The following is a 26,018-nucleotide window of genomic DNA, read 5'->3' as shown; positions in this document are numbered from 1 at the left end:
GCACTAGTCATCTTTTTAGGGGAACTATTTTTCACAATCTCAATCTTAACTGCCTCTGTGGCCGAACGGTTACCATGCCGTGGCCTACATTTACTTCTCTCGTGAGTTTGGGTGTAATTTGTGGTAGTAGTGCGGGGCTTTTAAAAAAAACTAGTGACGTAATTCTTTTGCTTTTTATTTATTTAAGGGTTTTGATCGTCATTGAACATGTCAGTCCCTCTAGAAACCAGCCTGTGCAAATAAATTATTTGTATTGTATTATAATAGAACTATTCTTAGGGGGAGGCCTATGTTCAGCAGTGGACGTCTTTTGGCTGAAGTGATGATGGTGATAATAGAACATATCGAGGGACTATGTTATTATTAGGTATTCTTTGGTACAAAGTCTGAAATAATTTATTTTTGTTTGATTTTTTGATATGGAGGGAGAGAAAACCCAAAAAATTCTATCTGTTAGCTGCCTTAGAGCGACACGGAGATTTTTAGCAGCGATACAACCGCGCGATTGCATCGATGCAATCGCCTACAAATCCCAAGTGTAGCGATGCAATCGCGCAATGAGGGTCGAAACACAAAACTGCGATACGACGTCGCAAAAATCTACGAGCTCGCACGACGCATCGCAAGAAGCTGCACGCAAGTTTTGCTATCTCCTGAATAACCACTCTTTATAAGATACGAGTTTAAGAAAGTAAGACGTCGATTTACCACATTATTATAGTTTAAATTAGATTTATTACTTATTAACCGACTTCTGAATTCGACTGCATTTTTTTTGTATGCATGTTACGCGATAACTCGACGATTTGTGAACCGATTTTCATGATTATTTTTTTGTTGGAAAGAGAATACCTTCATAGTGATGCCATTTCATTTTGAAGAAAATCATCCACCTCTAAGGGTGGCTCATCACGCATAGACATTCATTTTTATAAATAGCGCCTAAATTTTACTTAAAGAGCAATTATTTTAATGGTTGGTTTTGCTATTCTCCAATTCAAGGCGTTTTTCTCTCTCAATATACTTTGAGTAGTGAGAACCGATTTTTATTATCTCCAGTGTCAAGTCCTGTATAGTGGCGATTTAAGGATATTTCAATAAAACTTAGCAAATAGACGTAATTTCACGTACTTTTAAGCTCGGTTTTTTTAGTACTCTGTTTAAATAATACGTGTACCCAAATCGTGACAGGGCGATGCCTTGCCGCACGAAATTCGCGTCGCAGTTTTCTGCGTTATGAATTCCCATCGCCCCGATTTGCAGAATTGTGTTTCCACCCTAAAACCGCCGTGTGTAACCACTCTTACATTTAATGCAAACCTTCTTTCCACCTACTTCCTAATTAAACTAAATTCTTGAACCATTTTCACGCGTCTGCCGTGTCGTCTAAAAAAACGTTTAATCCCATATGAATTCCAACTCCTCACGTAGAGAGTAATATGTGAATTAAATGGGTTTAACTTAAGACTTCCAATTACTTTGCACTTCTTTTGGACGAAATTAGAAACCTTTACGTTTTCATGCGTCGCCTTCGAGTGCTTGGCAAATATCATTTCACCTTTTTTAAGTGACTTGAGAAAAGAAGGAAGTTCTCAATGTGTCTGTTTTTTATAACACCAAGAGACGGGACGTAGAAAACGTGCGATTGAAATAGAAATAGAAACCATTTATTGTAACGCCACATTAGAAATAAAAACAAAGACTAATATAACTAAAACAGAAATAACACAAAGAACAGCGTAAAAACATTTCAACAACAAGTGACATAGTACTATACTGACATGTGTGCGGCTGTGGCGTGTACAGACAGATCCCATTCAGCTAAAGTCACAACCAAGGCTAGGTTGTGACGCTGGTTTTCAATGGGCCCTAGCCGAGTGAGTGAGAGTGACAGACGTATGCGTCCCGGAACAGATAATAAAATAAACTACGTAAATGCATATATCATGAGTGTGTATAGTGTTATTGCAGAGTGTACTCTTATATCGAATAAATACTTACATAATCTTTGCAATATATACATACAGGTATAAGTGTGTGTAGTGTGAAAACAAATTAATAAAATATATAATACATATTTGGTGGTTACTATACTGGTCTGTCCTTAACAGTTGCAATGCCACTTCTTCTTCTTCTTCTTCCTGCCCTTATCCCATCGGCACAACATATTTTTTTCTCCTATCAGCCGTCATTTCCATATTCACCTTTCTTATCCGTGTCATCTTTAACACACAAAGCGAGCTGCTGGCGCTGGTGGATTGTAATGTAGATTGTAACGTTAACCGATTGGAATTTTCTGTTGCTTTGTAATGTAGTAGAGTAGTAGTAGCCTAGAAATAGTGGTAATAAATCCAGTTTTATAAATATTGTAGCAGCCACAGACGTGCCAGAATGTGTAACCCTCTTGCGACATTCAGGCACGTCTTAGTGCAAGCAAAAGTTACAATCATGCCTTGTGAATCAGCATAAGACACACGTACCAAATTAGTGTAAATAAGTAGCTCAAGTAAATACACCATCAGTTATAATCAGTTCATACATTAATATACAGTCATTTACCAACCCACGACTCGTCTATCATTCACCACTAAACTACCATGGCGAAGTGGTGATCACCAACACCTTTTCACCTGCGCCATGGTAAAAATATTATTCCTGTTTTGTTAATATTTGTGATCTTTAAAATGTTTATTGCACAAGAATTTTTTGGTAACCGGTACACTGTTCAAAACAAATAACAAAAAGACGTGTTCGCTGCCGCGATCGGGCAGGGAGTGACAATGGAACGAAACAAAATCAGAAGGGCGATGCAGAGGAATTATTAAAGAACGATACACAATTTAAAAACGAGTTTCCATGAAGCGGAGAAAAGGCGATAAAAAGGTGGACGATGTAAGGAGGTCACATCGTCACAACACAATCCATTCACCTTTTCTTTGGCTTTTCTCCACATTCACACCTAACACTCTTCTCGCCACATATCATTCTTCCCTCCGCATAACAATGTCTTAACTTAATACAACTTAAGATGTAACCTAATTGAGTTAAATTGACTATGTCAGGTGTACTATAATACAGGAAATGTCAATATGGATTCTTAATAATCTCAGTACAGAGTACTAAAAAAACCGACCTCAAAAGTACGTGGAATTACATATAATTACCATGTTTTATTGAAATCGGTTACCGGGTAGTGCTCAAACCCGGATTCATCCCCTAGTTCGCCACTAAAATAGAATAAATGTCGATTCTCACTTCTCAAAGTATATTCGAGAGAGAAAAACGCCTTTAGTTGGAGAATAGCAAAATAAACCATTAAAATAATTGCTGCTTATAATAAAATTTAGGTGCTATTTGTAAAAATGAATCTTTATGCGTGAACAGCCAGCCTTAGAGGTCGATGAATTTCTTCAAAATTAAATGGGACCACTATGGAGATACCCTGTTTCCAACAAAAAATCATGAAAATCGGTTCACAAATACCGGAGTTATCGCGTAACATATATACAAAAAAAAACATACAGTCGAATTCAGAACTTCGTCCTTTTTTAAAGTCGGTTAATAAGTAATATATCTAATTTAAACTACAATAATGTGTCGAGTTCTTAGGTTTTCGCGATTGTTACACATAGGAAATGAAACTATTTTTCCGGATTTAAATCGCGTATATCACGTTCACGGTCATAGTTGACCATGGGACCTGTAAAGGGCTCGAAACGTCGGTTTGTTTAAAAAAACAAATATACGCGATTTAAATCCGGAAAAATAGTTTCATTACAATAATGTAGTAAATCGACGCCTTCCGTTACTCTCATCTCTGGACTGTATTCGCACTTTCCATCAGGCGCGGTGCAGTCATTTTGCCGAGTCGCAATAAAAAAAAATAAAAAAACTTTCTCAAACTCGTATCTTAAAGAGTGGTTATTCAGGAGATAGCAAAACTTTCTATTTATTTCAATTTTCTTATCAAGGGTGTTAATTCGGATAAATTACTTTGAGAATACGTAAAAGCCAGTGTGTGAATATGAAGGAATAAGCCTGCAAAATTTGTATACACCATCCAATTTTTGCATTTCACTAGCTTTCTATTTTAAGATACGAGCTTGAGAAAGTAGGGCGACGAAATGACGAATTTATTAACAATATACATTGACTTACAAATAAATGGACGACTTCTCTAATACACAAACCACGAAAAAAATGTCCCAAGTCAACCTATTTAAACGTAGTGACATGTAAGGGAATATGAAAAAGCTAAAACGTTGAATTTAAATTGTAATGTCATCGCAGTACTGTCTAATTTTGCTTGCTTCGCTGTCAGTCGAACAAACGAAGACTAAAGCGTGAATGACGCTCTGTATAGGATTTTATCGCCCTATAAGTTCGGACACTTTTTAGCGCGGACCCGACGTCCATATAATTGTAAGTCAATGACAATATAATAATTTAATTGTTTGATGTACTCTGTTACTGAGTAAAGGGATTTTTCCAATAAAAGGTTCTTCAATTTGCGCCTGAACGTGTCCTCACAACATTCATTTTCTAGTTCGGCAGGTAGGTGCTCCTAGTACGTCGGTCCTATAGCCCGTGAGTTTTTCTCGTGTAGTGCACTGTACTGATCGGAGTTGTTCCGCGCCACCAGCACAAGACACCAGCATTGAGGCAAAGCGGCAGATATACAAACCATATTTGTTTTGCATAAACGAGAGATTCGTTCTGTGTACCGTTTAGGTTCTCGGATTTGGACCAACTCTATCATAGGGAGATCTACTGCTACTAAATGTCGGTGTATGTAACGCGATAATTCCGACATTTGTGAACCGATTACGATGATTCTTTTTTTGTTGGAAAAGGAGTACCTCAGACTGGTCCCATTCAGAATTGAAGATGTCGAGTAATATTTATTTCTTAGGTAAGCAAATTACACTTGACCTTTAAATTACGCGTGACCTTTTGGGAGGTAATGGAAAGTCAGTCGCGTCGTTTTTGCGATGGCTGTACGCTGAGCTGGGTCCTATACGCCACGGCAGCACACATGATACATTTTTCTATTATAAGTTGATTTGATTTTGTATTTGTTCTTTATATAATCCTGTTTTTGTTCCTTTTAAGTATTTACTTCATAGTTTGTTCTGCCTTTGTATTTCAAGTAATGCCTGTGCTTTATTGGCAAATAAACTATCTATCTAATTAGACTCTACTGCTTGTTCGTAAGGCAGATTCCCTTGAGAAGAATGAGCAAGAAGCTCTAGGGGTTGCTCTTCGTAAATATACATTTGAATACATTTATCATTACAATATTTAATTCAACATCTTAGATCGAGAATACCTGAAAGAGATAAGCGGGCAACTACAACGGATTTTTGTCATCCAAGTACGCAGAATTTGTATGATAACCTTTAGTATAAAGTTTTTGTTTCACTATAGTTTTAAACCTCGTAAATGGCAAATTTTGAATATCAATCGGAATCTTATTATAGAAGCGTATAAATTGACCTTTAAATGAATTTGAGAGTTTGTGAAGACGACTATCGAGAACGGCTAGCTTATGTTTATTCCTCGTATTAATGTTATGCCTGTCACTATTTTTCATTAAAAAAAATAATATTTTTCTTAACATTTTCATAATGTACTGTGACGTTAGTGTAAGAATGTTAATTTGAACTTATCTCTCATGGACACTCTGAGTCGCAGATTGTAAATTACCCTTACCGCACGTTTCTGCAGGACAAAGATTCTATTGATATCGGCGGCATTGCCCTAAAGCAAAATACTATATGTCATTGTACTGTGAAAGTAGCTACCTCTAAGGGGATGAATCAGATTTTAGGATTTCACTTTTCGTTAACCGATTTCAACACAACTTGGCAAATGAAAATAATTTCATAAACTTTTTAGGACGGTTTTTTTATTAAAAAAAGTTTTTTGTAATTTATTCAACGTTACGAGGTAGAGTGGAAGAAATAAAAAAAAATCATTATTCGATATATATTCATATAATGTTATATATTTCGTGTTAATAATACAAATAAATACATACAGACTACGTTTGCTAACACACACACACACAATTGAACTTAAGTACGAGTATTTAAGAACATATATTTATATATATATATATTTATAATTGTTGCCGGTCCATTCCATTAAACTCGCTTATGTCGTTATTCATCTATATATATTGAGATCCATCGGTTTTGTATAATATATATATGTTGAGCTAATGTTTAAAAATTTACATATAACCTTCATATTCCTTAATAAATCTTTCTATATATAGTTTTATATTTTAATAAATATCACATTGTTTTTTTTTCTTCACTGCTTTACCGTTTCTATGTACATTTTTAAACATTGATATATATCTATATATATATATTTTGATATGGGTTTTAATTTCCATTTCCATTCAGTATTGCAGTACTGAAGCAAAGGGTTGGTGGTTGGAGATTAGGTGGGCAAGGTGGACGGACACAAATTGGAGGTGGTTGGTAGGGTGGAGGAGAAGGTGGTCGTACCATAACAGGCTGTGGCTGTATGGGACTTGGCAGTGGTGGCCTCACAACGATCGGTGGTGGTTGAACCGGTGGTGGCCGAGGTGGACGGACCAAGATGTTGGGAGGTTGAACCGGGGGAGGGCAAGGTGGTCGTACACAAATTGTAGGTGGCTGTATCGGTGGTAAAGGTGGTGGCTGCACTGTCAAGGCTTGTGGGGTTATTGCGGGTGGCGGGGGTAGTTTGACGAGGACCGGTGGCGGTTGGATGATGACGTCAGGGTTCGATTTCACGAAGAAGGTGCCACCCTTCACGGGAAATGACTGGAAGCCGAGGCAGCGCAGGCGGTCACCTATGTCGCTTTGTGGTACTGCTGCCTTGATAACTCCGTCACCGCATTGTGCTAGAAGAGAAGGAACAAGGTTATTCTTCTATATTATTTAAGATGGAAGAATGGAAGGGTTTTAAGTGGACGTCCCAGAAGGATTTACATTGACCAGATCAGTGATGTCCTCAAAAAGGCTGGGATCCGAAGTGACAAGAATAGTTGATGTATGTGAGGCTCGAGAGATGTGTCAGGATAGAGCAAAGTGTCGTTCCGTGGTCTCTGCCTACCCCTCCTGTGGGACTAGGGCGTGAGTTTATGTATGTAAACAGTAGAGCAGTAGCTCTGGAGGCAAGGATGTGAATGATGTAAAATAATGCTTATGACAAATCTACCTATACATCTGCTATGTCCCGTGGCATGCGTAATTCTGTCACCGGATTTGCTGAAAAACAGTGTCGTAACAACCTTCAGTGAGACGACAATAGGCTGAGTGAATAACGGATTCTGCAACGGCACAGCGCATAGTCTGCCAGTTTTGCTAATTATTATTCGTTACATTAATGATTTATTTAAATTTTCTTCTGTTTTAATTATGATTTTTTTTCTCTCGTTCGCGTAAATTGTTAAATAGTTTCTAATGAGTCATGCACTGCTTCAATTTTGAATTATATCTAATTTTGCATTCGCAGGCTATTATGTACTTTTAAACGACTTCATAAAAGAAGGAGGTTTTCGACTGTTTTTGGATGTATTTGTGAACCGATTTTGACGATCCATTTTCGTGGGAAAGAGGGTACCTCAGTATTGGTCCCATTTAAATTTGAAGAAAATATTCCACCTCTAAGAGTGACAAACAAGGGGATGAATCCGGTTTCACGCACTTTCCGGGTCTAACTTTTGAAGTCGGTTTTTTTAGTACTAGGATTATACTTACTTATTGGTGGAGCGCAAGGATCCACGGGGTACGGTTTCAGTTGCGGTGTACACGGGTCAGGGGTGGCGCAGTTGGATGGAGGGGGTTGACATTGGTTACAGTCGGGGGGTGGACAGGCCGATGAGTCAGATGGACATGGGTACTGCGGTGCTCCCGAAGCCGTTGACAGTAAAGCTGGGAAATACAAAATTATTATAATTGATTCAAAGATCAAAGAAACACAAAGAAATATTTTTCTACGTGCTAGTTGCCGGATTGTATTTGGTTTCAATAGAGAACGACTTTTTAGCCGTAGCGCCATCTACGAGAAATCTATGAAAGTATTTCGTCACCCAGTTGGCTACCTTTACAGCTACCAGCCCTGGCTAGAGATGTTTCTATTAACTGTAATTAAATTTGTATTGAATTGATATTCAATTATTTTTTGTGAAATTACTCAACTAGTTTGTTATAATTATTAATACAAAGATCGAACACTCAGAAAAAATTCCTTCGATCCGGCCGGATTCAAACCGACGTTTTGTAGCAAACTGTGCCAGACGCTGTGCTCAGTTGGCATAGTATCTGACAAAGAAAAATTCCTTTAATCCGACTTGAACCAGTCTGTCGTCTCAACGTGGCTACCGCTCTTATCAATTGAGCTATCGATAGAACCAGTATTACGAATTTGTCTATATTCTTGTCACGGACCTTAGTATTAGGTTTAAAAGACTTTCTTGCCATAGCGCCACCTGTGAGAAACTTATGAAAGTTTCTTTATTCAACAAGGTACCTTTATAGTTACTTAAAAACTGACATAGATGTCGCTATATTTATTTCATTGAATATCATGATGTAATTTACAAGTTTTTATTGAATGTCACGTTATTTTACTACCATGATGTATTTTTTTTTAATAACAAAGAACAAACATAGAAAAAATTATGTCAATGCGGCCAGATTCGAACCGATGTCTTCTAGCAAACCGTGCCAGACCCTATGCCTACTAAGCCACGGAACGAACCAGCGGACCTCACGAATTTTTTTATGTCCTTATTACATATATTTGTTTTTAATGACTTTATTGCTATAGCGCCATCTGTGAGAAATCAATTTCTTCACTCAGCCAGGTACCTTTACAGCTCGTCGTGGTGAATGTTTACCGATCCCACGGCGCCGACTCAACCGGCAAGAGGGAAACCCGGGAGGGTTTTAGTGGGTTAGGCCGTCCGGTCTGGAGGGAGAGTCCCCACATAACCCCTGAGTCTCCCTGGGCTCAGGGGTATCTATAAAGATTCCCCCCCCCCCCCACAAAAAAAGTTACCTTTACGGCTACCAGCAGCTGACTAGAGATGTCGATTTTATAATTGTAATTTTTAACATTCTTGAATTTCACGATGTTTTGACCACCATAATATTCAATTATTTTTGTGAAATTACTCTACTACTTTGTTATAATTATTAAGACAAATATCGAACACTCCTTCTTCTTTTCCTTCTTCTTCTTCTTCCTGTCCTTATCCCACGCTAGGTGGGGTCGGCACAACATGTATTTTTGTTCCATTCTCACATCGCTATGGCTATCGTGAAGTTATGGCTATTATATCAACATTCATAATTTAGTAAACTTCATTTTGCTTTCCTATAATTATAAGTCTTAACTGGCCTCGTTGTCATAACTACAGTACAGTGTCTTTTTTGAAGACGGAGTAAAATGACGAGAGTTGCCAATTTTCCTAAAATTTTAAATTGTCATGTTTTGTTATTTAAATTTTTATTGAATTGATGTTTATTACGGCCCGAAACGTCGGTGTGTTTGAAAATACAAATATACGCGATTTAAATCCGGAAAAATAGTTTCATTTCCTATGTGTAACAATCGCGAAAAACCTAAGAACTTGAATTGATATTTAATTATTCTTATGTGAAATTACTCCAATAGTTTAATTATTAACACAAAAAAAAAAGATCACCCGTAATTTTTATACTCACACCTTTCTTATCCATGTCATCTTTCACACAATCCATCCATATTTTCTTTGACCTTGCTTTCTCCTTATATCCCTACACATTCATACCTAGCACTCTTCTCGTCACATAACATTCTTCCCTCCGTATGACATGTCCATACCACAACCTATTACTCCTCGACTTTTCCGTCTCTGGCACCACTTTCAAAGTTTCCCTGATGTACTCATTCCTTATCTTTCCTTTCTTGTCACTCCACACATCCACCTCAACATTCGCATTTCCGCTACATGCACAGTTCGTTCATCCTTCCTTTTCATCGCCCAGCATTCTGATCCATACAACATGACAGGTCTAATCACGGTCTTGTATATTTTCCCCTTTAGCTTAGTTAGTGCCTGTGACCTGAGTGTGATTCACGTACGTTCAAGCTATCAAAATATCGTTGAAGTTACGTAGTCGTTCGATCGAAGTCCTATCCAAAATGGGTAATCACGTATCACTTGAACGAACGTTGATATGAGTAGAAACGAAACGTAACGACTAAGGAACGACATCTTGGATTGTGAAATTTGACATTTAGTCTTCGAAAGTCTATTGAAAGAACTGTTAAAATTTTAGCAGAATACTTATGACATGTCGTTTAGAATCGTTTTAAGTTCGATTCATATACCAGAATACGCTTTAACGGCATTTGGATCGAACGACTTTAAAATTGTACTCGTTGACGTTCACTGTCACACGTGAATACGAAAAAGCAGTTCAACGACTAACTCCCTACGATATCGTAACGGTTTGATTACGTGAATCACCCGCCTGTCGCCATTTTATCCATACTGCACCTATTCTGTTCTTAACGTCCCGGTCTATCTATTTAAATACTGTATGTCGGACGGTGAACGGGAGTTGATCCCCACAACTGGGTATTACCCAAACCAGAAGCGGTATATAAAAGTTCATATTAGACATAACTGGTTGATGACCTTACCATCTCGGTCAGCCATGACCATGGGGCCTATAAGGGCCCGAGACGGTGGTTTGTTTGAAAAACAGTTAAAAAAATTGTTTCACATCCTTAGAAAACTTCATTTTCATCACACTTGCTCATAAACGGGCGTTAAAAATTACAAACTCGAGTCATTAAAGCCCTCAGCCTTGGGCTTCGGGGTTCTAAGAATCTCTCGGGAGTAATTTCTTAGTTTTCGCCCTTAATACACAATGTACTATTGCGTATTTATTATTATAAATTGTAATTAATTTACATACCTATTACACCCAACGCTGTCAAACGCCCCATGATGACAGCTCTATGTAAAAATATAATAAAAATTTATACTTATATACTAAAAACGTAGTTTATGTTGCGCACGGGGCCATTAAAAATTTGTTTTCTTCGCACTCACTTTAGCATATAAAAATTATAATATAATTTTGATTCAGTCAATTGAGCGTAATGTTAAAATTTAAATATCTATTTAGTTACAGATAAATGCTAACTTTTGTTTTTGATTCCTAATTAGTTACAGTATTATTAAAAATTGGAGTTACATAGTAATTTAACAGCGTCTTTTACCTGTTATTTAAAAGTTTCGAAATCAAAAACTCAAACAATAACCAATTCAATTGTATGAACCCATACACATTCCACTGCTGAACACAAATCCTATACAAAGTAACCGACACAGTTAGAGAACAAAGAATTTAAAGTGGCTATAAGCAGGCTATGCAATTCGAGGCATAACATCAGCTAGAAATAACAGATATGGTTCATTTTCAATGTTATAGGGTTGACAACTTTTTGTTTTATAATATCAAGTGACGCAAGTCGTGCGCCTGATGGTAAGGTACACGCATGTGCGTAACAGTTGCTGTGCCACTCAGAGCTTTATATCGCAAAGATGTGAGGGGCACTGACGGCGGAAGTAGATAAGGTGGAAGTCTGGACGAAATCTTTCACAAGCTCTACTGCTAATAAACTAAGTCACTTCCGGTACGCAGCCGCCATTTCAAAACTCTTTGACCCCATCGGCTATTTGTTCTGCAAGCAATGCTCACGTCCACTTAAGTTTTGTTATTCTTTGGGCTGTGTCGGTTACTTTGGTTCTTTTGGTTCTTGTGTGTGATAGTTACGCGATTGCTCCGATGTTTGTGAACCGATTTTAATGATTCTTGTTTTGTTGGAAAGAGGGTATCTTAGTATTGGTCTCATTTAAATTTGAAGAAAATATACCACGTCTAAAGGTGGCAAACTAGGGGATGAACGACTTTTGAGGTCGGTTTTTTAGTACTCTGTACTGATTGTTATGGTCATCTCTTTAGGAGTTGCCCCACAAATATTGCACTTACTTGATGATGAGTCAGAAAGGGCATTACATATTTTACCGTCCATTATAGTTAACTGCGAAGAGTGATCAATTTTCAAATCGCGATTATCAATTTTCTGTTTATTTATGCGTCCAGATGTTAATCGTTCGTCGTAGTCCAGCTACTGGCCGCAAGATGGCAGTACATTGATAAAATTTCAATATCAATGGCGACTGGATAAAGTTTAAATTATATTAACAATCCAGAATTTGTTACATCTTTTTAAATTAGAAACTATGACCAATCATTATCAAGATTTTGTAGTGTTTCAAATAAAGAAAGTGTTAGTTTTGGCGACAGAGGTTCCGATAGTAATCGAGACTTATGGTACTTCCATTGTTTTTTTCTTCCGTGGTGTGAATGAAAGTGGTTAATAAATTAAATATGTTCTTTTTTATTAGGTTAGTTTAATAATAATTTGTAATAATATACCTATTTTCTATATATACCTTTTTAACCGACTTCAAAAAAGGAGGAGGTTCTCAATTCGACTGTATGTTCTTCTTTTTTTGTATGTATGTTACGCGATAACTTCGGTATTTGTGAACCGATTTTCATGATTCTTTTTGTTGTTACAGCCGTCTTTGTTACCTTTACTTCTCTTTAACCGACTTTAAATAAATTTGTGGGCCTGAAGTTTTCTGTTTTACTGCCGTGAACCTGGTCACGACTTATTAGGGTTACAACCCTTTTAGTTGTATTGCACGCACAGAGCATTCCGAGAGCACTGAGTGTAGCTCTTTAACAGAGCGCTAGCGTACATTGGTGTGCAATAAGCTCTAAACAATTTTTAAGTGCCTATAATAAATTATAACGTACAATAAATTTTAATGATTAATTCGTTTTTCATCGATTCTGAGAAAGTCCACTTTTTGAGTTAATGCACAATTGTATTACCTCAAAAAGTGCGATATATAAAACATTTGATTTGCCCAATCCAGTACTTGAGAATTGGACCTGCCGGCAACCATTTTCAGAATGCTGTTGTGACTATTTATAACACGATTTATCGCTTGGAAGCCGTCTACTTGCGCCTCGGCGAACATGCCTGATGCACTGTACCTTCTTGGTAGACTCAACATCATCCTGAAAGCGTTATTATATTGAACGCGTACGGCGTCGTAAGCTCGTTTCATATACTTAACCCACAGGCAATATTAACCCAAAGTAAATAATCATTTATTCCATAGGTAACATTTTTACACTTGAAAACGTCATTTTTTTAAGCTACTGCCCGTTCACTACGCTGACCTCCCTGAGAAGAACAAGCAAGAAACTCTAGGGATTGCTTTTTTCAAATAAACTTAAATGCTACGGAATACACTTTGAATCATAATTGTGCGGAATTTAGACTCATGTTGTCATTCCATACGTCTTTACCAAACTCATATATACTCGTCGAGTTTTTAGGTTTTCGCGATTGTTACACATAGGAAATGCAACTATTTTTCCGGATTTAAATCGCGTATATTTGTTTTTTCTTTTTTTAATGATTTGGGTTCAGTTTCGGATATAGAATGGCCTCTGTAGATATGGCGAGAATGCAAATCAACACATTGTACAACGTTGTCTGTATGACTATAAAAATTATTTTAGACTCAAAATTAAGCCGGTATAATATTGTCTACATTATTGTACTAATAATAATAATAACGCACACACTCTACATAGGGGCTATAGGGAAACCCTGTGTCGTGGGTACCATGGACACACCCATAGACAACCACAAATTACAACTAAACTTACTAGAGAAATAAATGTAGGCCATACAAATATTTAGGAAATTTGAACCCTTTGATTTTGAGCACTTTCAGGTCCCATGGTCACGGTTGACCGTAACCGAAACGACGGATTGTTTGAAAAAAACAAATATTCGCAATTTAAATACGGAAAAATAGCTTCATTTCCTACATATATACTTTTCAATTTTGTAATATGACTTGAAATTGATTGGCTGTAAGCTTTAAATAAAGTAATTTTAACATGTGAACCTGCGAGTCAGCATATTACATATCACTGACAACGCCTTACGCTCCCTTTTTGTATCTTGGTCATTACTTAGATCTTAGTTCCCCAAAGTGGTCCCTACTGCCCTCAAGTGGGCGCTGAAAAGTCCTAGGGTAGGGGCCTCGGAAGCAATTGGGGGATTTGATTTTGTCCAGCAGGGCTAGCACGACAAAGCGCGACTTGAGTGAGATACTGCTATACTAGCTGAGATCTCGAGCAAGTCGCACCCTGCTGTGCTAACCCTACAGGGAGTATTTGAAAAAAAAACCTAAATTATCTGTATAAACTACACTACATATATATAATTAATAATAATAATAACGTACACACTCAACATAGACACTAGGGCAACCCTGTGTCGCGGGTGCAATGGACACTCTATAAACAACCACAAATTTCACCCAAACTCACGAGAGAAATAAATGTAGGCCATACAAATATTTCTTTCGGCCCGGGAATCGAACCTGTGACCTCTGCGTGGCAGTACGGCATGGTAACAGTTCGGCCACGGAGGTAATAAAATTTTATTCCTTGTGGTTTTTTGTGTTAATATAAAAAAATACGCGTTTTCAATTATGTTGTAACGTTTTATTTATTGTTGGACGACTGTCGCGTCTAGCCTGTTCCCATATATCGACTATGTGTCGTGAATGTGTTGTGGACGTTTATTGTATCGCTGAACGACTGTCGAGTCTAGCTGTTCCCACAAAATCGTGACGACAATTTATCAGCAGCTGCCTTGCCGTTTGCACGACAAAATCCTTTGAAGCTGCAATTACCTGTCGTCACATTTTTATCGTGTCTTTGTATTTATCGTCTGACGACTGTCGTTCTAGCTCTTTCCATTGTCACAACAATCTGTGAACGACAGTTAATCATTTTGTACTATAGGTGAACAATTTCATATCTATGATGACACTTTAAACTACACGACTATCTGTCGTCACGACATAACGAGAACACGCCCTAAGCGGGCGGTGAACCAAAACACTTGAGAACCTATACTTAGATCATCAGTTATATATTTTTTAATTTTATTTTAATTTTTTTTACAAGTTTACAACCCCGCCAAGAACGACTGGAGGTATAAAATAACTTCACTAAAAAAGATACATAATTTAATGATATTGTGTACGTTCTAAGGTTTAATATTATGGATATTTTCATTCTTAATGAAGAAAGAAGATATCCGTAATATTAACCTTAGAACTAAGTCCAAACTCATGGTACGACGATTTCGTTCAACTAAGGTAAACGATTCTTTCATGGGGAACTAACTGTATATGTTTTTACAATAAGATTCCGGAGAATATATTAAGATTATCATTTCCTAAGTTTAAAATTTACATTAAAAGTATTTTAATTGAAAAGTCATATTACAAAATTGTAGTCTACGTGTTAGATAAAGATGTATGGAAAGATAACAAGAGTCTAAATTCCACACAATTGTGATTCAAAAGAGACAGGTGTATGGAAAGACGACACGGCTCCAGAATCCACACACATTTGATTCAAAGTGTATTCCATAGCATTTAAGTTTATTTGAAAAGTACAATCCCTAGAGTTTCTTGCTCGTTCTTCTCAGGGAGGTCAGCGTAGTGAACGAGCAGTTTAAAAAGTAGCTTAAAAAAAGATGTTACACTTGAAAAATTTGGCTTTGACTCTTGGCAGAGTTGTATACTAAATATACAAATAAAATATTTACACACATATTGATTTCTAATTCGACATTGCAGTGAAATTTCTAGCAAAGCCTTTTTGGGTGACCTTGATCCTTCATGAGACCTATAGTGATTGACCACGTCGTAGTGCAGCAAGTTATCGCTGGCAATTAGGGATGCACGGTATTTTCTTTGAATCGATTTTCTGGATCGTAATCATATACCTACACACTTGAATCGATCTCATAAATATCGTTTCAAGATTTGGAATAAATAATCTCAGTACAGAGTATTAAAAAACCGACCTCAAAAGTCATTCATCCCTTAGTTTGCTAATCTTAGACGTGGAATATATTCTTAAAAATTGGAACTTCTGCTGAAGTACTCTAAAATTGGTTCACAAATGTTGTCGTAACATACATACAAAGCTGTTGTCCACTAACTAAAACGCGGCAAGTGACAAGTGGTCAAATAACCGTTTTAAACAGTAAAAAATAGAGCACAAAACTCTCTTTTAATAATCTCAGTACAGAGTACTAAAAAAACCGACCTCAAGTACGTGGAATTACGTCTATTTGCTAAGTTTCATTGAAATATCCCCTAGTTCGCCACTATACAGGACCTGACACTGGAGATAATAAAATCGGTTCTCACTACGACACTACTCAAAATATATCGAGGGAAAACGCCTTGAATTGATGAAATAGCAAAATCAACTAAATAAATGGTAAAAGTAATTGCTCCTAAATTAAAGTTAGGCGCTATTTATAAAAATGAATCTTCATGCGTGAACAGCCACCCTTTGAGGTGGATGATTTCCTTCAAAATGAAATGGGACCACTGTGGAAGTACCTCCTTTCCAACAAAAAAAGAATCATGAAAATCGGTTCACAAATACCGGAGTTATCGCGTAACATACATACAAAAAAAAAAAAAAACAAAAAAAAGAACATACAGTCGAATTGAGAACCTCCTCCTTTTTTGAAGTCGGTTAAAAACAGTTAAAATTAATTAAAGAGTTCGACTTATCGGAACTTACCCTAACGATGCATAGCTGAAATACCATTAAACAATTTCAATATTAGAAAACTGGGTTATGGTTTTTTATGACATATCAAAAAAATATTTTGTCACTTCGTTTTAGTTAGCGGAAGGCTGAAAGAAAAAACACAGTAAAATAGAGAACCTGCTCCTTTTTTATAAGGTTAGTTAAAAATTTATTAAAATTAAGTAAAATATGAAACACCACCATTGGATAATCGTTTATTTCTTAATTTAATTGCCACAATAACAAAAATTAAAATTTTTTGCAAAAAAAAAAATGCCATTTCTTTACATCTAACTAAACTTTTCAGTAATATTGTCATATAGGTTCTGTCTAGGATTTTAAATTATATGAATAAAATTTGGGTCCCCGCGGCAAGGTGCCCAAGATGCTGGCAGCGTTCCCCCTTTATATTGCTATGCTAATGCGTTGGGCAAAGTAGCTGTCGGCTCTTGGGTTTCCTAGACAGTCTACTAATTTTTTCGATAAAATTTTGTACAGCTGAAGGGCACTGGGACCCCGCAGGCCAATGGTTTCGACTCCAAAGGCTGTAAATAGGTAGTCGGACCTGAGCTCCTGGTACTTATTACTTTTTATTCTTTCTGCCAGCTCAGCTTCGGAGCCAGCCCTCTTGCTGGTGTGCTGGAGAAAGGATGGGGCAAATGTATTTTATTCATATAATTTAAAAATTCTAGTTTTACTTTCTAGTATTTAAGTTTTTATTGTCTTTTTTACCTATTTATTATCTTAATTAAATAAAATCAATACTTCTATTTAATGTCCAAAGCATTGTCCTCTTCTTTATTTTCCATTTCTGTACTTGACGAAGTTAATAAGATGAGGTTTTCGTTGAAATTGTTAATACGTTCTAAACGATTCAATTCCCAATAATTTTGAATCGATGCGATGTTTATAATTACTTCATTTAGAAAAATTGCATTTGAATTAACTTCCGAGTTAAGGGAAAGAATTTCGTATGTTTTCATGAACAGCCGGCCGGCGGCGTCAGGGACTCAAGTTCAAAGATCGTCGAACGATGCGTGACGTATCGAACAGCACCTATCTGCTCTTGTATTGGAAGCGATTATTTTTATTATTAAATAGGTGAAATTATCAAGCTAGCGTGTACTATTTAGTTTGAATGAATGCCTTGTGGTACACCTTAATTTTTAATCAACTTCCAAATAAGGAGGAGGTTCTTTTTTTTTTATGTATGTTACGCGATGTCTCACCGTTTTTTGTTGGTTCCTTTTTTTTCCTTTGTTGTTGATTCCATGGTCACGGTTAACTGACCAGTCAACCTAAATATTCCTAAATATTCCACCTGTTTTATTTTTGGTAATTATTGACGCCATACGACCTGTAAAGGGCCCGGAACGTTGGTTTGTTTAAAAAACAAACAATTATACGCGATTTATGTCCGGAAAAACAGTTTTATTTCATAGTGTAACAATCGCGAAAACCTGAGAACTCGATAAATGGATTATAATTATTTGAAATAAAATATTTCCATTTTTTTTTATTTTATTTATTTATTTTTATAAAAAAAAATATTTGGTTACGGTGAGTCAATTTTGAAATAATTCTTATTTTGGTCCCAAGTTAATTTGCAAAATCACAATTTATTGGTTTAATCTGTGTACAACTGTAACATATAATATGTACATCACACTCCAATGGATCATGTATAAATAAGATAAGAAATTTATATATAAGCTGAGTTCAGCTTTTATGAGTTGTATTCGGCCACCATGGGTGCTTACGTCTTCCTTTTGTTAGGTAAGAAGTTAATAATATTTTTTTTCTATAGTCTGTCTTTTTGAAAACGGAGTAAAATGACATTTGAAGGGTTGCCAGTTTTCATAAAATTTTAAATAGTCATGTAGTTGTTGTCGATAGTTTTATCGATAGATTGTGAAAGAATATTACGACCATCTAATGATTGCTAATTGCGTTATTACCTTCTTTGCTCTTATTTTGGCAATTGTTCTACTGGTATAGCGATCAATGTTTACACACACATTTTAACAAGAATAGCCGGATTTTATTATCTTTAGAGAATTAAATTGAAAATCTTTAAAATCTTTTTTATTTTTCATAAACATAGTTCTAACTACAATGTATGTATATATCCAAACACTTCAAAATATTCTATCACATGATTTCTAGACACCCCTAAACATACATCGGTTTGCCTGGGTGCTGCGCAAACCTCATAAAAACCTATAAATATGCACGACAAAAGGTAACCTATTTTACTTAGGAGTATAGAATTGACAAAATAAAAAAATAATAGTGTGCAGTCATTGACTTACAAATAAATGGACGACGGGTCTAATACAAAAACCACGAAAAAAATGTCCCAAGTCAACCTATTTAAACGTAGTGACATGTAAAGGAATATGAAAAAGCTAAAACGTTAGATTTAAATTGTAATGTCATCGCAATACTGTCCAATTTTGCTTGCTTCGCTGTCAGTCGAACAAACGAAGACTAAAGCGTGAATGACGCTCTGTATAGGATTTTAACGCCCTATAAGTTCGGACACTTTTTAGCGCGGACCCAACGTCCATATAATTGTAAGTCAATGTGTGCAGTATATTATTACGAAATAATTTTGAAAGTCGGTAGCAAGAAAACAAAACAACAAACATCGTAAAATGTAACACAAATACATATAATAAAAGACAGTGTACGTACATATGAACTTACAAAAATTGACGATTCAAGACTCGAGGATGATCCAAATGAAACAAGTTCGGCTATTTATCCCATAATCGTGACCAACATTCAGTCGATAGTTGATGGAATATTTATCGACTGCAATCACTAGCTGCTTGCAAGCGGGCAACACTTTTGCTCAACGAACTGTCATTTTAATCCGTCTTTAAAAAAAATAGACTATATTATATATATAACTAGTCTATAAATTACTAGCAGGTGCTCACGATTTCTTTTGCGTTGAATATTTCGACTAGCTTAGAGTACTATTAAAATTTTTCTCCATACCAAATTTCATCCCATACTTCACTACCATTTAGAGTCTGTACAACTTGAAATGGCTTTGGTGGAATCCGCATAACAGTAAAATGTTATCAATCACTTTTGAAAAAATATATATAGAAAAATTGAGGATAAAATATATACTGATTACTATATGGTGTGAAGACACGAACCTAAAAATTGAAAAAAAAAACACTTACCTCGAAATTTTACAAGAAAACTGTATTCAATATGTGATATGTATGTAATCGATTGGTACTATTCTATTTGTACCATCTCCGAGTTACGTTTTTTAACCGACTTCAAAAAAAGGCGGAGGTTCTCAATTCGAATGTGCTTTTTTATATATCATCATAATGTACGGACAACGGTACACCAGACTACACATTTTTGTTCAAAAATCGCCTCCAGTGCAACGGAACAGGATACGTTAGCTTGATATGCAAAGTTTGAAGTCGGTTCGTTTCTTTTTAATAAAAGTTACAGTTATTGTATAGTACATTTTAGAAATAACTATCAAAAACAACGAAAAAATGTTGAGGTGCCATTTTCACAAAATTATTATTGTTGGTTGACAAGTTGTTGCTTAGCAGCATCCATATAAACTAACTATCAATATTTATTTCACCTCACTAGCTCGGAAATGCTTTCGTTCTCATTAGAAATCTGCGCGTAATAGCCTTTTTTTCGTTTGTTCGAAAAGGTTTTTGAAACTCGAACTTGACGATGTAATGTGGTGCACGTAACTTTTTTTCGATGAAAAGAAAAACATAATGATACGTTTAACTACGCGATTTGTCGTGCATTGTTTGTGTAATATAAGTCCGTTGGTATATTTTACTCCTATTATTGTTGTCATTAAATTGACAACAATAACTTATTTTGTTTATTAAAACTGATTTGTTATAGTTCAACTGTTTTTCTTTCATCTATCATTTCCCTCGCTATAGTGAGGTGAAAAGTCTTGTGCCTTGGAACCCTCGCTACGCATAACAAATAACTATTATTTAGATGATTATCACTAGTATCAGGTTTCTTACCACGGTATGACTTCTTTTTATTTTCCCGATATTTCGGACCGGTTGCACGCTCCATGGTCACGGGTTGACTGGACGGCGGCAGATGACACTACTATTTATTTAACTAACTATTATTAATAACGAATTATTATTTATTTCATCGTGTTTTCACCTGCTCGGTACTCCATGACTGCTTATGTCCTCAGCGCTGATTAGCACCGCCTTCGCCGCTCCAACTCCTCAATGCGGCTCCCTCAATGACTCACCTTGCGGGCCGCAATGTGGGTCGCAGTGGAAATGCTACCGCACCAACGAAGGAGCCACTGTCTGCATCGGTCAACCCGGCTGCCCATCCAGCGGGCAACCGTGCGTCAACTACGGCCAAAACTGCCAGCCACCCACATCCTGCTCAGCCACCATTTACACCCCTAGCAACTGCAACCCGTGTAACCCATGTAGCACTCCCCCACCATGCGCACCGGCCCCCTGTACCGCCCCCTGTGCCCAACCCGACCCATGCACGTGCTACAAATAAAAAAAATGTGTAAATAATTATTTTAAAAAATATATAATGCGCAAAAATTACGAATTGGCATGTGAGTAAATTTAAAAAAAGGAAAACAAATTTAGTGAAACATTGTTCTGGTGAAGATATTTCGGAATTAAACAACTTTTTTTTGGAATTTCATATTATTTGTTTTATTTTTTATGATATCTAACAAGTGCTAAGACGAACAAGTTGTGCACCCGGTGGTCAGCGGCTCGCTTACCGTGGTCAAAGTCAAATAATTATTTATTTCGTGTAAATTTTTTACCCTCGAAAACGTCATTTTTTAAGCTACTGCTCGTTCACTACGCTGACCTCCCTGAGAAGAACGAGCAAGAAACTCTAGGGATTGCTCTTTTCAAATAAACTTAAATGCTATGGAATAAATATACTTTCAATCAAATTTGTGTGGAATCTCAAACACTCATGTTGTCTCTCCATACATCTTGATCTTTAGATCTTTAGATCAAGATGTATGGAGAGACAACATACTTTTCAATTTTGCAATATGACTTTTCAATTAAAATACTTTAAACTTAGGAAATGTTAATGTATGCCCCAGAATCTAAGGTTAATATTATGGATATCTTCTTTCTTAACGAAATTATGTATATTTTTACGGGCATACAAAAGATTTACTACTACACTGTACTGCGATGCCACAGTCATGATACCAGTCTCCTTAAACTTTTCTCTGGGAGAAATCCGAGAACCTAAAAGGTACACAGAACGAATCGCTCGTATTTGCAACACAAATATGGTTTGTATATCTGCCGCTTTACCCCACATGAGAATCCCGTAGGACATTAACACTTGCAGTGTAACTCAAGCACTATAAATAGCGAAGGCACTGCTCCAGTCACCCTCAGACATAAGTTGACAAGTCCTGTGTTCAAAACCGGAACAAATTATTGCTCACAATATTGTTTGGCGCCTGAACCAGGTATGGCGAGCTTCCCAGGACGAACTCTATCACAAAGAACTCCATATGTCTATACATTTCAAGTTATTAACCGACTTTAAAAAAAATGAGAAGGTTCGCAAATCGATTTTAATTTTTTTTTGTGTGATTGTTACGCTATTACTCATTTGTAAACCTTAATCTGTTTGGTTTTTTAAATAAAACAAGTAAAAATGATATTTGTACGACATGGCGTTCAATAACGGGAAAATGTGGTCCTTCCCGTAACCAAAAACCGCACGGCAAATACTCTAATGTTATATACCTATTATATACTAACACTTAGTACATTATGTACATTCCGGAACGCTCCTGAACGTCAACTGAATTGTCTGTCCGAAACTCCGTTAAAGTCACTTTGAGTTTGGCTTTGACGAGATTAATGTTATTTAGATGCTGTAATTGACCTTTGTAGAATTACCGCGCCGTGTGCGGGTCACCTTCAGGGACATTCTCCTAAAGTTACATAAAGAGATATGTGCTTGTTGTTTTATATTATTTAAGGCGTAATGGTATCGTGGTTGTGTAAGTTTTAAGAAGACGCGGAGAGGTGTGCCTCAAACTCAATGTACGACATTTAAACCGAGGTTTGAAATTGTGAAGATATATATATATATATATATATATATATATATATAATATGTGAGTCACTACCAAGGCTCCATCATTCGCTCGAGGTTACGCGATAAGTGCCTACCGCTGACTGTACCGCCGTCGGCACAAGCGCACATACAAGTCTTTAATTTATGAGCATTCGGCTCCGCACGACAGCACACGACGGGCAACGTTATTTTCAACATAACTCTGAGCGCATGCTTAGGTTCATTTTTCCTCGTCACAACCTGTTTTCATTACTCAGATTGAGTAGGCTATTTTAGATTTTGTATGAGATTGATGTATCCGTTATGTAATAATTATTAAGTAATCTGTGTCACTACAATGGCTGTCTTAACCTCTTAAACGGCATATTTTGAATATCACCCGGAATCTTATTACAGAAGCGTATATTGCAAATATTTCACCTTAGATAAATTTGTGACTAAATCAAGAATAGCAATAGCAAAAGATATTAAGGCCTACTGGATATTTTATTTTTTTATATCACCAAGTGATAGGATGAAAAAGTTGTGCGCCTGATGGTAAGCGACACACCGAATCACAAAGTTCTGAGGAACACTGCCACTGCACCCGTCACCCGATACATAATTGAAAAGATAAAAGTGCCTGTAATTATACCAACACCTCTTACCCTTTAAAAATCAGAACGCAGCAATGCTCACTTTACTCTTTCACAAGAAGCTCTGTTGCTACTAATTTTTTTCATGGAAGTTGCCAGCGGGACTCTGAATTTGGAGTCCCCTGAAGCACTGCCAAACTGAACTACGCCACTAGCCTGTCTATAACTTCAATAATATCAATGCCTAAATATCCTAATTTGTGGTCTCCGAAGGTTAACAAGGGTCATCCTTAAATGGAACTAAAACTAGAACCGTGTACAACTTAAATCAATACAAGTAAACAAAACTAACTATTGAATGTCAATCGACTAGAAACACTGATTCCTGAGCGTAGGGAGGGTTTTAAGCCACGAGACGCGAAACAACTTTGCTGCCGAGCGAAGCACACAACTTTTCACCTCACTATAGCGAGGGAAATGGTAGATGAAAGAAAAACACTTGAACTGTAACAAAATAATTTAATAAAAATATTATATAGTTATCTTTGTCAATTTAATGTCAACTACAATAAAAATAAAATATACCAACGGATTTATATTACATAAATAAAAATGTACGACACATCGCGTAGTTGAACGTGTCATTATGTTTTTCTTTTCATCGAAAGATAATTTCAGTACAGAGTACTAAAAAAACCGACCTCAAAAGTACGCGGAATTCGAGGAAACGTCTATTTGCTAAGTTTTATTGAAATATCCCCTAGTTCGCCACTATACAGGACTTGACACTGGAGATAATAAAAATCGGTTCTCACTACTCAAAGTATATTGAGAGAAAAACGCCTTGAATTGGAGAAATAGCAAAATCAACGATTAAAGTAATTGCTCCTAAATTAAAGTTAGGCGCTATTTATAAAAATGAATCTTCGTGCGTGAACAGCCACCCTTCACGGTGGATGAATTTCTTCAAAATGCAATGGGATCACTATGGAAGTGATTGTGTGCCTTTCCAACAAAAAAAGAATCATGAAAATCGGTTCACAAGTACCGGAGTTATCGCGTAACATACATACAAAAAAAAAGAACATACAGTCGAATTGAGAACCTCCTCCTTTTTTGAAGTCTGTTAAAAAAGTTATGTGCACCACAGTCCATCGTCAAATTCGAATTTCAAAACGTTTTTGCGCAGATTTGTAAGTATATCCTTTTTGAAGACGGAGTAAAATGACAGTTCATTGAGGAAAAGCGTTTCCCGCTTGCGAACAGCTAGTGATTGCGGTCGATAAATATTCTATCGACTATCGACTAAATATTTGTCACGCTTATGAAATAAATAGCCGAACTTGTTTCATTTGCACCATCTTCGACCCATTACTCATCCAATTACTGAGCACAAGTTCATGTGAATTGTCAATTTTTGTAAGTTCATACATACGTATACTGTATTTTTAACCGACTTAAAAAAAGGAGGAGGTTCTCAATTCGACTGTATGTTTTATTTTTTATTTTTTTGTATGTATGTTACGCGATAACTCCGGTATTTGTGAACCGATTTTCATGATTCTTTTTTGTTGGAAAGGGGGTACTTCCATAGTGGTCCCATTTCATTTTGAAGAAAATCATCCACCTCGAAGGGGGCTGTTCACGCATGAAGATTCATTTTTATAAATAGCGCCTAACTTTAATTTAGGAGCAATTACTTTAATGGTTGATTTTGCTATTTCTCCCATTCAAGGCGTTTTTCTCTCAATATACTTTGAGTAGTGTCGTAGTGAGAACCTATTTTTATTGTCTCCAGTGTCAAGTCCTGTATAGTGGTGAACTAGGAGATATTTCAATAAAACTTAGCAAATAGCCGTAATTCCACGTACTTTTGAGGTCGGTTTTTTTAGTACTCTGTATTGACATAATATTATATGTATTTGTGTTGCATTTTACGATATTTGTTGTTTTGTTTTCTTACTACCGACTTTCAACATTATTTCGTAATGATATACACACTATTGTTTTGTCAATTCTATACTCCTAAGTAAAGTAGGTTACTTTTCTGTCGTGCATATTTATAGGTTTATAAGAGGTTTGTGCAGCACCCAGACAAACCGATATAGATTTAGGGGTGTCAAGAAATTATGTGATGTAATATTTTTTTATAAGTTGTTATAGAAAATAAAATAAATTAACTTTGTTTATGAAACATACAAAGAGGAGGCATATTTTAAAGTTTTTCATTTTAATTCAATATAGATAATCAAATCCAGCTATTCTTGTTAAAATGTATATGAATAAAAATTTATTTTAATATTAGAAGGCCAACTGTCAAAATAAGAATAAAGAAGGCAATAACGCTATTAGTAATCATTAATTAGAACAGCCTCTGCGGCCGAACGGTTACCATACTGGACTGCCACGCAGAGGTCCTGGGTTCGATTCCCAGGCCGGGAGAAATATGTCTATGGCCTACATTTATTTCTCTCGTGAGTTTGGGTGTAATTTGTGGTTGTCTATGTATATGTCCATGGCACCCGCGACA

The 26,018-nt window shown here is 36.3% G+C and overlaps 2 protein-coding genes across 2 annotated transcripts; one reads left to right on the top strand and one right to left on the bottom strand.

The window, feature by feature from the left end:
* Positions 1-6,307: 6,307 nt before the first annotated feature.
* LOC113234477 (proline-rich extensin-like protein EPR1) lies at positions 6,308-11,011 on the bottom strand. Its single transcript, XM_026469805.1, has 3 exons — positions 10,971-11,011; positions 7,758-7,931; positions 6,308-6,898 (listed from the first exon to the last, which is right to left on the bottom strand). The coding sequence occupies exons 1-3, from the start codon at positions 10,999-11,001 to the stop codon at positions 6,393-6,395; spliced, it is 711 nt and encodes a 236-aa protein (XP_026325590.1). The 5' UTR covers positions 11,002-11,011; the 3' UTR covers positions 6,308-6,392.
* Positions 11,012-18,502: 7,491 nt separating this feature from the next.
* LOC113234513 (keratin-associated protein 16-1-like) lies at positions 18,503-21,385 on the top strand. The gene is made up of 2 exons (XM_026469854.1): positions 18,503-18,560; positions 21,010-21,385. Exons 1-2 carry the CDS (start codon positions 18,533-18,535, stop codon positions 21,336-21,338), a joined length of 357 nt encoding a protein of 118 aa, XP_026325639.1. The 5' UTR covers positions 18,503-18,532; the 3' UTR covers positions 21,339-21,385.
* Positions 21,386-26,018: the final 4,633 nt, after the last annotated feature.

Source organism: Hyposmocoma kahamanoa, unplaced genomic scaffold (assembly GCF_003589595.1).
Source record: "Hyposmocoma kahamanoa isolate Upper Pololo Valley unplaced genomic scaffold, ASM358959v1 84, whole genome shotgun sequence".
In the NCBI taxonomy this organism is placed as follows: domain Eukaryota; kingdom Metazoa; phylum Arthropoda; class Insecta; order Lepidoptera; family Cosmopterigidae; genus Hyposmocoma; species Hyposmocoma kahamanoa.
The sequence above is the reverse complement of the archived record's forward strand: the minus strand, read 5'-3'. Positions and strand labels throughout refer to the sequence as shown.

What these genes read in the sequence shown, in the direction of transcription:
- LOC113234513 (XM_026469854.1), top strand. Translation starts at nt 18,533, where the DNA reads ATGGGTGCTTACGTCTTCCTTTTGTTAG. An exon ending in TTACGTCTTCCTTTTGTTAG is followed by an intron (nt 18,561 to 21,009) that starts GTAAGAAGTTAA and finishes TTATGTCCTCAG; the next exon opens with CGCTGATTAGCACCGCCTTC.
- LOC113234477 (XM_026469805.1), bottom strand. Translation starts at nt 11,001, where the DNA reads ATGGGGCGTTTGACAGCGTTGGGTGTAATAG. An exon ending in GACAGCGTTGGGTGTAATAG is followed by an intron (nt 7,932 to 10,970) that starts GTATGTAAATTA and finishes TGTATTTCCCAG; the next exon opens with CTTTACTGTCAACGGCTTCG. An exon ending in TCCTTGCGCTCCACCAATAA is followed by an intron (nt 6,899 to 7,757) that starts GTAAGTATAATC and finishes CTTCTCTTCTAG; the next exon opens with CACAATGCGGTGACGGAGTT.